Below are 13,167 nucleotides of genomic sequence, written 5' to 3'. Positions count from 1 at the left end.
AGTTTTATTTTGAATTTCAACGAAGTTCAGAATGTTTCCTTTTAGATTAAGCTCATTTTTATACCATTAATTTTCCTTTAAGTAGGCTCTTATAAGGAAGTTAATGACCATTTTACGTGTCTGCCCCTCTAAAAGAGATCGTCATTCTAAAAATAAGTTTGCCCTTAGTTGTGCTACCTATGTGGCTCATATGAATAGAATTTTCTTAGTTGTACCTCGTTTTATATCCACGTAGAAAGTTCTTTAAACTTTATACACTCTACTTTTGAATATAATTAACTTTTTTCAGGGCAATTTTAAATTATTTAAATTATTCTTATCAAAATTCGATTAATTAATGAATGACATGATAAATTTGACTGTTTTAAAAAAAATCCTGCATTTTTGTATGGAATAAATAATATTTTATTTCATCTAAACAAAGGAACGTAACTTTTCAAATGGAACGAGTGATAAAATCTCTGTACAAAAAACAATTTAAAGTTAAGAAATGCTTTAATGAATGGTAATTTTATGTATAATGAGACGGTTGAAATGTCCTAAACAAGTTTTAAATTTTGAAAGGGCTCACGAAATGCATTTTAATTTACTAAATAAAGAACAACAGACTAAAACGAATGTTCTGACGAATACATTAAGCCTTAGAAAAAAACTGAGGGCACAGCTATAGTTCGTTCATCGGGAGTTGGCACTTGACTCCACCTCCTCGGACGACGAGTTCGTTTATGGACTGGGAGTATTGGGAGAAACGTCCCCGCGCCTGAAATTGAGACAACCCTTACTGCTCGCCAAACGTTAACAGTGAATTCTTCGCTTTATCATCTGCTATTTTAGCTTTTGTTACTCTAGCTAATTAAATATATTGCAGCAAAATGTTTCAAAAAGGTCATACTATTCACTCAAAAGAAAGAAATGTCATTAAATTTATGAAATATTTAGTGCTAAAAAATGCACATGAAAATTGCAAAATAAATGTTTTTGACATACGATCACCAAATAGCAACCTTGTTCAGATTTGTTCACATCCTTCTCCGAAAAATAGAGAAATAGTATCGTAGGATACCACGTGATGAAAGCGGAGCCAAGTGCTACCTCCTGGTAAACGAACTATAAATGAGTTTCAAAATACCACTATATCAAGGATTATCAATGCATATTCTTACGAATACGTTATACATAATTTTGAAGAAAAACTGAGAATACAAATTGTGCAATGATAATTAGCTACAAAGCTAAAGAACACACAACTGCATGAAAAATGATTTAGGGAACTAATAAATGACTTTTAAGTTGATATATGAAACATTAATTTACAACCATATCGTGTAGTTCATATTGAAGTTTCGCGTATCTCCTATTTAAGATCCAGAGACTAATTTATATGAAGAATACCTATTTATAAAGTGGAGTAAATTGTAAGAAACAACCGTTGACTTTGCTTCAGAAGTTTCATTGCACTAAAGAAAAAATTAACACCCTGAATAACTTTTGATCTGATTACCTGATTACTAAGACTCAATTTTAAAAGCTCGATGGCTAAGTATGCTAATTTATTATTTCAAACAATATTTTAAGAAATAAAATCAGACAAAAAATAGATATATTCTCTCAATATCCATAGCTTTTTTCCATTGATTGAGGTTTTTGATTCTCCAAATATGGGTAGTCATATTTTGAAAAATATGTTCCGAATGTTTAGGCAGGGGAGCGGTTGGAAGTTTACATCTCTTAATATTAATTTTACTTTATAAGTATCTTGCTATATCACGAGATTTTTTAAGCAAACAGAAACTTATTTTACTTATAATTGTAAAATTCATTTATCAGCGTTCGTGTATTATTTTTTTACTCATTATTCCTTAATAACTCCGAGCAAAAAAATTCCATATTTAGTTATTAGTTTTTATTATTTTATTTAATAATAGTTGAAAAACGTTTGGATAAGATATGCAATTTTATACATAATTTTAAACTTAATTTACGACTATTTTTTCAAATGATGAATTACAATTTTAAATTAAATTTGTCGAATTGTTCTCAAAAAATAAAAATTATGAATGAAATTTGTCAAATTGTTCTCAAGAAATAAAAATTTAAAAATAGAAATGCGTGAAAATATCTATGATTTTTTTTTTAAATTTATAGCCTCTTTTGGCATCGAGTCTTCAAGTTTTGAGAAAGTCGCATCAAACAATTTGATTTTAACATCATTAGTATTAAAAGTTTCGTCTGCACCTTTTGTTTTTTCTGAAATATTTGAGAAATATTAGTTTTTATTCGCTCAAGAAAATACATGTGACAGCAAATAACAGACAATTTCTTAAAACTATTGTTTTGGCGAAAAACACCTTGTTAGTGGCATAATAAGAAACAAACCACTGATATGACATCGAAGTTGCTTTGATGCACTAAGGTCCCAAGTCCTAACTGTGGGGGGAAAAAAATAGAAAATCGAACAAATAAAAGGAGTGCTTGAGGAAGAAAATACAGGTAGAAATAGAAGAAAAAGAAAGACGTCAAACAACTTAGTACTGACACCCATAGAAATTGGGATTAGATCTCTCTGACAAGTGATAACATAGATATGTAGGACCACATTTATCTTCGGAACTACCAGGATTAGTCTACCAAAAACAAGAAAAAAGAATGCTAGAGATATTTTTTTCATGTTTATATTGACATTTTGAGGATGTCCTAGTCTAACCCGGATAGTTTTTTATATTTAATTTCATTTTTTTAAAACCAAAACAAATATTTTAGATTAAAAATAAATTTATTTTTCATTTGTTACTTTCTGTAAAAATACGAAACAAAACATTGCGATAGAAATTTTTTAACACCGATGAGTGAAAATTTTTTAATGATTCTCCTTCGAAATAAATAAGTACTTAATTATAATTATTGTAAACATTCATGTAACACAATATATAATATTTATTTTTCAATTTTTTATTGCATGCAGTGCAGCTTTATATTATTAGATTTTCTATAATCTGAGTAAGAAGTTCTAAATAAGGATTAACTAATAACTTAAATGTAGATTAATGTAGACTAAAAAAAAGATTAACTAATAACTTGAATGTGTTATTCAGAATTAGCCATTATTTTTTTAGAACTTAATAGGTAAAATTTCATTTGTTCTTGTAAAGTTTTCACTAATTAAGTTTATAAAAACACGCTATGAAAAAATCAATATATAAATTGCGTGGTTTCATATACCTTTTGAAATAAAAATTTTGTGACGTTATTCCTATAAGTTTCGAAATAATTATTGACGATTTTACTTGCGATTATCTGAGATAAATAGCTCGTAAGAACGTGCATTAAAACTAGTTTTCGATTGATTAGAGCTCAATCAGCAAATGACCCATACTAAAAAATATACATAAAATTCTATGAAAAATGCTTTCTTTTGGATGTAGCGATAAAAAGTGGACAATAAGGTCCATCTTGTCTTTGAACGTATATATGTCACGGCGAAAGACCGAAATCGGTGGTTGTTGACTTTCACCGGTGAATGTCGACAAACACCAAATACGTCGGTGAAAGATCGAATATTTCATTACATGCTTGTACCTTCGGACCCTCACCGGTGTATGTCGACAATCACAGATATGCTTTGGTCAATGTCCGAAATATTTATTACATTCGATTTGATATGAATTTATTCGTGGTTATAATTACATTTATTCGATATTTTAACCCTACACTGATGTTTTTTTAAGGTTAAGTGCCACTGCCAGGTATACATTTGCTCGGTATACCCTACACTGATGTTTTTTTAGGTCAAGTGCCACTGCCCGGTGTACATTTGCCCAGTATACCCTACACTGATGTTTTTTTAACGTTAAGTGCCACTGCCCGGTATACATTTGCCTGGTATACCCTACATAGATGTTTTTTATGGACAAGTGCCATTGTCCGGTATATATTTGCCCCATACTCCAAACACTGATGTTTCTTCTAATCTATCGTCAGTAAGTATTAAAATATAGAATAAATATAAATATATCAAATAAATATAATAATATTAACGAATAAATTAATATAAAATTGGATATAACAAATATTTCGGACATTCACCAAAGCGACTATGTGATTGTTGACATTCACCGGTGAGAGTCAGAAATAAGGGTATTTAGCAAATATTTCGGGCATACACCAAGCGACTACGTGAATGTTGACATTCACCGGTGAATGTCAACATTCTCCAGATTTCATTGTTTCACCGTAACATATACACCAAATTTAATGCTGATTGGTTCAGAATTTAGATTTGCACAAGGTACATATGCAGTCATGCACGCATTTAAACTTTCTTCTTTAGTTATATAGATTATAAGAATAATTTATATGAACTGTAAGTATTTGCAAACGATTTTTATGTGTGAAATTATCTTTTCATGAACGAGTTTTGTGATTTTGTACAAAAATTTTTTGATTTTTTCAATGGCTCCAGGGACTGAGTGAAATACTCAAAGAGTGAAATTAACATTAATGCTCTAAATTTTCAACGGCTCTTCTGCCTAACAATTGGTATTTTATATTTTAGATTGCTGATTGCCCATATTACGATATTTATACCAGGGTCAAAAATACAAGTGTAGCGGAAAAATGCATGTTAATTTATATATCATACGTTTTTGTGTAACTTAAGACACCGTTTACACAAAAATTATTGGTATACAAGGCAGTTAACGTGAATCATTAAGTTTGCAACTTAGTACTTGACAATCTTTTTTTTTTAATTTGTGAGCTGTTAACTTATTATGGTTGCTAAACAATGGAATTCCAAATAAGGACGCTCTAAAAGCCTTTCGGTATTAGTTTAGGTAAGGTCGAAAGCTAAAAACTTTGAAACAAAATTAACACTAAACAAAAACTTTTGTGAGAAAAAATACTGTCTCATATTTTAGTGAAATTTTGCAAAGTAGCTTTAAATTATATGTTCCGTAATTTTTTTTATGCTTTTAGGTTCTATTTTTGTATTTTGGTACTTTTAAAAAGATATTCAATATGAGCAGTCAAAATCACTAAAGTTTTGCATAAGCAAATTTTAATTGTGAATGCGTGGACAAGGGAAGAAAGAAAAGCACTTTCACGATTCATAGTATCGGAAATAAACTGAGAAAATGTGACTTCAAAGTTGGTACAAAAATCGAAACATGAATACGGTATTTGTATTTGTGGATGACTTTGGCATGACCACGATTGATCATATGTTATTCAAATGCTGTTAAATACACGCTATAAATTTCTAATTTTATCAAGTCATTGGACCCAAGAAACATACAGTCGGTAAAAAAAGTATTGGCACATCAATATAGTTTCAAATATTTACGCAACGAAAAGTTCTAACTTTACCAATTAAACTATATTACACTCAATTTTCAAATGAAAACTAAATCACAAAATATAAAATTCCCGTCATTGTTAATAAAATATTTCCATAGAAAAAACGCATTTTATTTTACAAAAAAAATATTGGCACACTCGAATTGCATTACTACCACTACAGATAAGAAGAATAAAACCTTATATTCACTTACTGAAACCAATTTATAACTTGTACTAAGACTAGAGTATTAAGTTACGTTCAGTGTTATTTTGAATTTCTCTATTCATTAAGTATGAGTCCGAAGAAGTGTGAAATTCCAGGCTCCACTCGAGAAAAGATAATAAGTCTCCGTGAATTAGGAAAAAGTTATCGGGATATTGGAAAAAAGTTAAAATTGAGCTTTTCAACAGTTCGTTCCATTATTAAAAAAGTGGAAGAAACAGGATCCACGAAAAATAAACCCCGATCTGGTGGCCCAGTCAAAGTAAATGACAGGGAAAGGAGGCATGTTGTTAAAATGGCCCTAAGAAATCCAACTCAAAGTGCTCGAAATTTAGCCAACGACTTTGCGTCAACTTCTGGCAAGTCAGTGACGCCACAAACTATTAGAAATGTTCTCCATATGAGTGGTCTTCGGGGTAGGAGGCCAAGGAAGAAACCTTTTATTAGCGAGGTTANGCCTTTCGGTATTAGTTTAGGTAAGGTCGAAAGCTAAAAACTTTGAAACAAAATTAACACTAAACAAAAACTTTTGTGAGAAAAAATACTGTCTCATATTTTAGTGAAATTTTGCAAAGTAGCTTTAAATTATATGTTCCGTAATTTTTTTTATGCTTTTAGGTTCTATTTTTGTATTTTGGTACTTTTAAAAAGATATTCAATATGAGCAGTCAAAATCACTAAAGTTTTGCATAAGCAAATTTTAATTGTGAATGCGTGGACAAGGGAAGAAAGAAAAGCACTTTCACGATTCATAGTATCGGAAATAAACTGAGAAAATGTGACGTCAAAGTTGGTACAAAAATCGGAAACAGGAATACGGTATTTATATTTTTGGATGACTTTGGCATGACCACGTTTGATAATATGTTATTCAAATGCTGTTAAATACACGCTATAAATTTCCAATTTTATCAAGTCATTGGACCCAAGAAACATACATACAGTAAACATATTTTTTGTTAAAATATTGCTAATTATGCATAGCATAGTGTTTTAATTAAATTATTTGATTTGCTATTATAATTGTCATTTTTAGCTATTAACAAGTGTTCCTACGATTTGACTTAATTCCTTTGGTTTACTCTTGATGGCTTTATAAAGCTCTCAGCACTCAAGAAAGGTAGACAACCTGAATAACTTTTAATCTCATGATCTAATGTTTCGTATTAGAATTCAACTCAACGTAACTTCACGAAATAGATACTAGTTTTTCGTAGGCATAACTTTAAGTATGTTAATTAAGGTAAAATCCTAGAGTAGCCCACCTTTTGGCGACTTTTTTAAATCTCGCTAAGTTCGATATTATTTCTTGGATCAACATTATTTTTTAGTATTAACAAATAATTTAAATAATAATAAATGTATTAAAATATTATTAATAAAATGAAAAAAAGAACTTGAAATAAGGTTGTAATATATCTCCCCGAAATATCTTCCAGAAACCTAGGTTAGCGAGATTTCAGAATGTCGCTTGAAGAAATTTCAAAAGTCGCCTTTAGGATCCCCCCGTTAATTAATTAGAGCAAATGATATTTAACCCTCAAATATGAATCTGAAAAGTAAAATCATAAAAATTTAGGCAGGACAACCAGTCAAAATTTTGAACTCGTTACTGTTAATTTTACTTTTTGAGTATTTCGCTGTTGAAAAAGTTTTCTACACAATTATAAAATACGGTTGTTCAAGGAAAACTCTACGTGAAATACAATTTTTAATGATTATTCATTATTTTTGTTGTTTTATTTAAATTTTTAATTGCAGAAAATACAGATTTTTGCATCAGTCTGGAAGTAAAAACAAAACTAGCTCAAAAATTTTGATTTCAAAGTTAAAAAGTGAAAGTTTCAAAGTAATTTAAGTTTAAACTTATAGAATGAAAAATTATTTTTATTTTTATGAAAAATTATTAAAATAAATATATATTTCTCCTGTTGGGAATCTTAAATTTACTAACGGCATTTATTATTAATAATTTCAAATATTTATTTGTTCTTAAAAGAATTTTAAATTTTAAAATTTTAAAATTAAAAAACAGTTATAACAAGTCTGCTCAAAATACTTTAATAGGTTAGATTACATAAATATTTTAAGTATTTATAAGTATTTTAAGTCAAATTTGTAATGAAAATTGCTGAGCATGTGTCTATTCCAAACATTTTCTGCTACTTAAATTAAACTTTATATTTCTTATCTAATGCTAATAAATCGCTTAGGATATTCATTTTCTTAAAGTGTCTGTAAGAAATGTTTTCCTGTTACTTGGCTTGAAAAGTATTTTAAAAGCTTTTAAGGAAAAACTATCTAATGTTTTCAATAAATAGCCATAAAATAGCAAAATTATTTTTTTGGTGGCTAAAGTAAAGTGCTTTAGTACATTTTATTATTTGTTAAATTGCAATGTATTTATTTTCTTTGATTCTGAAATGAGAGGGAGAATGTTTTTTATTTTTAAATCTAACTAAATCTGCTTTTTCTTCCTCTTTATTAAAGGGCATTTTTTTATTCTTTCTTTTTTACAATCATTTGCAGAACTACAATATATTTAAAGAGAGAGAGCCTCATAAATGCAAATTTTTAATGAAAAAATTTCTCCATTCATGGTGTAGGGATTTAACTATTAGGGTGTCGCAGTTTTACAATAAATTACATTATAAAAAGGCCACACAAATTTGAACAGTCCCGCTTTTTATCCAAGGTTTCTGAAAGGAAATTGGTTGCAATATTTTCTTTTGCGTTATCAACTGTCATCCGTAAAGTTATTTGAGGAATTAATAAAAGTCACAAGAAGAATTAATCTCGATTTGTATAACATATGGCACAATACATATAGACCACTGGCAACTTATGAATTTTCTTAATGAGTTTATTTCCAAGCATTAGTATCCATTAATCACAGTAGTTTTTTGATTGGTATATTTCTAGCAAAACAATTTTCTACGTCATAAATTTTATAAGATTAACTATTTTAAGCATGAAATTAATTTCAAAAGACTCATATAAGTGTTCCAAAGTTCTTCTGTAAATTTTATAGAAGTTCATTGCTGTAAGACTAATTAATAATATTCTTAAATGGACACTTTCTCAAGTTTGATAATTATAAATATTTTAAACATTCATTTATTATTCTTTATTATTATTACCCATTGTTTTATTATTATGCATAATTCATTTATTAACATATTTATAAAAATTCATTTTTCGGAAAGCTTTTTTAGAAAAATTGTGTAAAAAGAAAAGCGAACACACGTGTTTTGAATCTAGAATTTTATTTTCTATATATTTAAGGACTTTTAACTGTGTACGTAACTGCAGTCCCCAAGAGGAAGAAGAAATACGCATCAAAGTAATATTGTCGCGAAAGATCCTGTTTCAATTTCACATTTTAATCAAAAAACATATTCAATTTGTATACGGTTCAACCTCACACAACAACCACCTTCCCATATTATTTTGTATATGGGTAAACACATTATATTTCTAAAATAGTGAAGGAGTGGATCATCTGTAAAAAAGGGGAAACATGTTCGTAGGAGCAATGTTTGTAATTTTTATTCTTTCCTCATCTTATTATTTGTCCATTTAATCTATTTTTTAATCTTTCCTTTAAATAACTTTATATGTTGACATTACGCGATGCATAATTTCTCTAGTATGTAATACAGTCCAACCCCGCTATAGTGAACACGGCTTATAGTGAACTCCCGGATATAGTGAACGAAATGCTCGGTCCCGTGCATGTCGTTGCAACTATACACGTGTATAATGTTATTATTAGTGGATATAGTGAACCAAAAAAGTGTGGAAGTTGGATATAATGAACTTTTTTCTGTCTTCGACTGATTTCCCCCCTATTCTCTTTGTAATAATTTTGAAATTTCTACTTTAAAATAAATAGATATACCGATTCTTAAAACCATCTATAGAAACTACTTTTATGTGCTCGAATGGCAGGTTAGACAGGTTTAAAAAGCGGAATAACAGAAATTCAGAAAAATTTATCTGAGAGTCGGGAAGTGTTTCCATATCTGATGTTGAGGATTGCTCATCAGTTAAAGATTACTAATTTTTATTTGTACGTAAGACGAAGAGTGATGAAAAATAACACATTTTTTGCTACTACATAATATTTTTCACTTATTTATATGAATATAATGTAATAAAAGGGAGGAGTTTGGGAACTATTAGTAAAATTGCCTGCGTAACGGATATAGTGAACTCCCGATTATAGTGAACCGAAATTTCGGTCCCTTGAAGGTTCACTATAGCGGGGTTTGACTGTATTTTATAGCTTAAATATATGCAAAATTTTTAAAAAAATTTTTCAGTGTAACAGTATCTTTTTTATCCATTTAGTAATTTTAATCGGCCTTCTTTTGAAATATTTTATGAAGGCCACTAAAAATTGGTGATAATTTTCTAGCATTATATTGTTTAAGCTCATCATACATGACTGCGTCCTCCCGGTGAAAAGTTTGTATCCACTAACCTAGAAGCTTAAACTTCTCGTAGAATTGTTTATCCTTTCAACTGAGTTTTTCTATCTTCCTCAATTGGAGAATAAATAGCCTCTTTTAAGGTATTTTCCTTTGGAAAAATGCTTTTTAATATCTATACCAAAAAAAAAGTTCTTAATTGAGGTGTCAAATTATTTTCCTGAACAACTTCTTTCAATATTTTGGCCAATTTTTCTTAAAGAGTTTTCATTAATTTCACAATTTAAAAGTGTGATTATTCATTGTCAATGCATCTCTACTTTACCATTTGTTTCAGGCTTATGAATTGTAGTTAAAAGCTTTTCTACTTTGTAATGATTAGTAATTTTTTCTTAAGAAATGAATTTGTAAAAACTGCATTGTGATCACTTAAAATGTTCGATAGTAAAAAAAGCCGAATTCCAGCAAGATTTGAAAGCAACATTCGATGAAAAAAAGTTTTACATTTCTGTTGATATAGATTTTGAAGTGAAAGCCCATACATATCGCGCAAGGTTGATCAATAGATAAAGTCAAATATTTTTCAGTTGAATTATGATGGTAAAAACCACCAGCACTGTCAATTGCAAGCAAGTCAAATGGATTATCTACAGAAAGCAATTGTTGCAAAAGTCCGATATTAGAAAATATGTGACATTTAAATTTGGATTGAAGTATTTGTAGGAAATGGTGAAAACAAGATTAAAATCATAATAAAATTTTTATTTCACTTCAGATCTAGCGAGTGCAAAACTAAAAACAAATGCAATTCAATTGATATTTCGAGTAAACTCATAAATTTTAAATAAAGTAAATAAGGAGAAGCCGTAGAAACTAAATCTCCTCGTGACCTGCCTAATCAAAAGCCAATTAAAAGTAGTATTTTATTAACGCTCGTAGAGTGCATTAGAAATCCTTTATATGCGCGTCATTGAAAAAGGACGCTGTCAAAAGTAAAGCCAATTTAGCCAACTTCTTGATACCACACGTCATTATTTAAATAATTTGGCTGAAGATTTCTGGCTAAAAAGTTGGTTGCAAGTTAATATTCTTAAACGCTTTTTGTATATTTAATTAATAAGTCTTAATGACCAGCAAGATAATCTACCTTTTAAATATTCAACATTTGTAAGCCCAATTAGCTCTCCATGGATCGTATGCAATTTTTTTCTTCGAAAATATAATTATAAAATTTGTTAAGCCTATCCACAAGAAATAATTGAAAGTAATTTTAAAGAACTGTAAAATTCTATAAGGTGGGTGAACTTTATTGAAAAATACTACTATTTTTGGTTTAATTATCTCAAAATTTATCTGCTTCATCGAAGTTGCAGTAAAGCAAGCCTGCTTCTTTCCCCAATCATGTCCTTTCTCCTATATGAATAAAGCTTGGATATAGTGTTTTCCTATTATTTTGCAATATGCCTATGGTATTTCAGCTAAATCGAACCATAAGGTTTTGGTGTCTCAACTTATACTATACAAATTTTATGAATACCATAGGCTTATGCCGTATTGCAATATGAATGCCAAAAGAACTTCTATGGTTACCATAGGCTTATTGTGTCTTGCAATATGAATGCCATGCAAATTTCTATGCTAACCATAGGAGTATGTAGTCTTGCCATATGAATTTTTATAGCTACCGTAGATTAACATAGATTACCATAGGCAGGACTATGGCAAATATTTCTAAGGGAAAGGTTTCGGGATCCTAATCAAAGTGACGAGCTGGGGAAAAAATTAAGAAAGCTCTGTGTGTAACACCAACACTATCTCATTATTCACCTAAGTGCGAATTAATTCATCAGCATATGGTTCAGGAGCACTGTAACTGCAAGCTGAAAGGAAGGCAAATACTATACCACCTTGATCAAAAAGTTCCCGGAATAACCCCCGGGTGGCGCTACCATCGTTCTGATTTGAGTTCTGTTTTTTTGTTTTGTTAAGTTGGTACATCTGTTGATCCCCTCTAAATCTTAGCGTCATAGCTTGACATTTGCAAAAGCTACGTAGCCAAGATTACATCTATCTCTGTGTGTGTTGGCGATTTTTTACAATTTTGGAAATGGATTTAAATTTGCAACAACGATCTTGTATTCAATTTGCGTAAAAAACGGATTTAATGGTTCGCGAACGTTGAAAAAGTGTTTCGGCAACAATTCTCTAAGGAAAACGGTCGTTTACCAGCGACACGAGAGGTTCAAAAGTGGGCGTGAGTCAATCGAAGATGATGAACGCAGTGGCAGACCATCGACATCAAAAACCGACGAAAACATTGATAAAGTAAAATAAATGTTGATCAATAACCCCAAATTAATCATCAGAGAGATAGCGGAGGGCTTGAACATTGCTTATGGATCCGTTCAAGACATTTTGTTTAATGATTTGTGTTTCCGTCGTGTAGCAGCAAAGTTGGTGCCTAAAGACCTCAATTTCATTCAAAAAAGAGACCGTATTGACGTCTCAAAACACATGATATGCGAGACTGAATCCGATCCCACATTCATCAAAAGGATCATTACTGGAGACGAGACGTGGGTTTATGAGTACGACACGCAATCCAGATATCAGGCAAGTGAATGGCGCTCATCAAATGGTAATGGCGTTCATCAATGTAAAAATCACAGGAAGCACTGATGGACATACCGAAAACCGAATATAAAAATTTTTTCGAGGATTAGATCAAGCGCTGGCGTAAGTGTGTTGCAGTAGATGGGGATTACTTTGAAGGGGACAATATAGATTTAGTTGAATAAACTTGTATTTTTAATTTTCTGAATAAATTCCGGGAACTTTTTGATCAAGGTGTCATAGATGAAAGAAGACAAATAGCTAATGCATCTCAAACTTTATTAGAGACAGAACAGCTATGTGTGCAAATAGAGAGCGAAACTCTAGTCCCATTAATCAGGCTGCAAAAAAGTTTCAAAACTGTTTAATTAGATTATCATTTATGAATGAAACCAATCAAAAACCATTCTTTTCCATATTCACTTTGATGTTCTTGGGACATTTGCTTGCTATGCAGCAAATATTTCGAATACGTCTCATGCACTACAGCTGCGCTTATAGAATACTTATCAGATCATGCGCCTCATGAGTTTTATGGAATACTTATCAGGAACGAAAGTG

General features: G+C 30.3%; 1 protein-coding gene across 1 annotated transcript; it reads left to right on the top strand.

Moving 5' to 3' along the window:
• The first annotated feature begins 5,630 nt into the window (after positions 1–5,630).
• On the top strand, positions 5,631–12,672 carry LOC122268829 (uncharacterized). The gene is made up of 2 exons (XM_043039322.1): positions 5,631–6,036; positions 12,440–12,672. Exons 1-2 carry the CDS (start codon positions 5,631–5,633, stop codon positions 12,670–12,672), a joined length of 639 nt encoding a protein of 212 aa, XP_042895256.1.
• The last annotated feature ends 495 nt before the right edge of the window (positions 12,673–13,167 follow it).

This window comes from Parasteatoda tepidariorum, chromosome 7, assembly GCF_043381705.1.
Source record: "Parasteatoda tepidariorum isolate YZ-2023 chromosome 7, CAS_Ptep_4.0, whole genome shotgun sequence".
Lineage (NCBI taxonomy): Eukaryota > Metazoa > Arthropoda > Arachnida > Araneae > Theridiidae > Parasteatoda > Parasteatoda tepidariorum.
The sequence above is the reverse complement of the archived record's forward strand: the minus strand, read 5'-3'. Positions and strand labels throughout refer to the sequence as shown.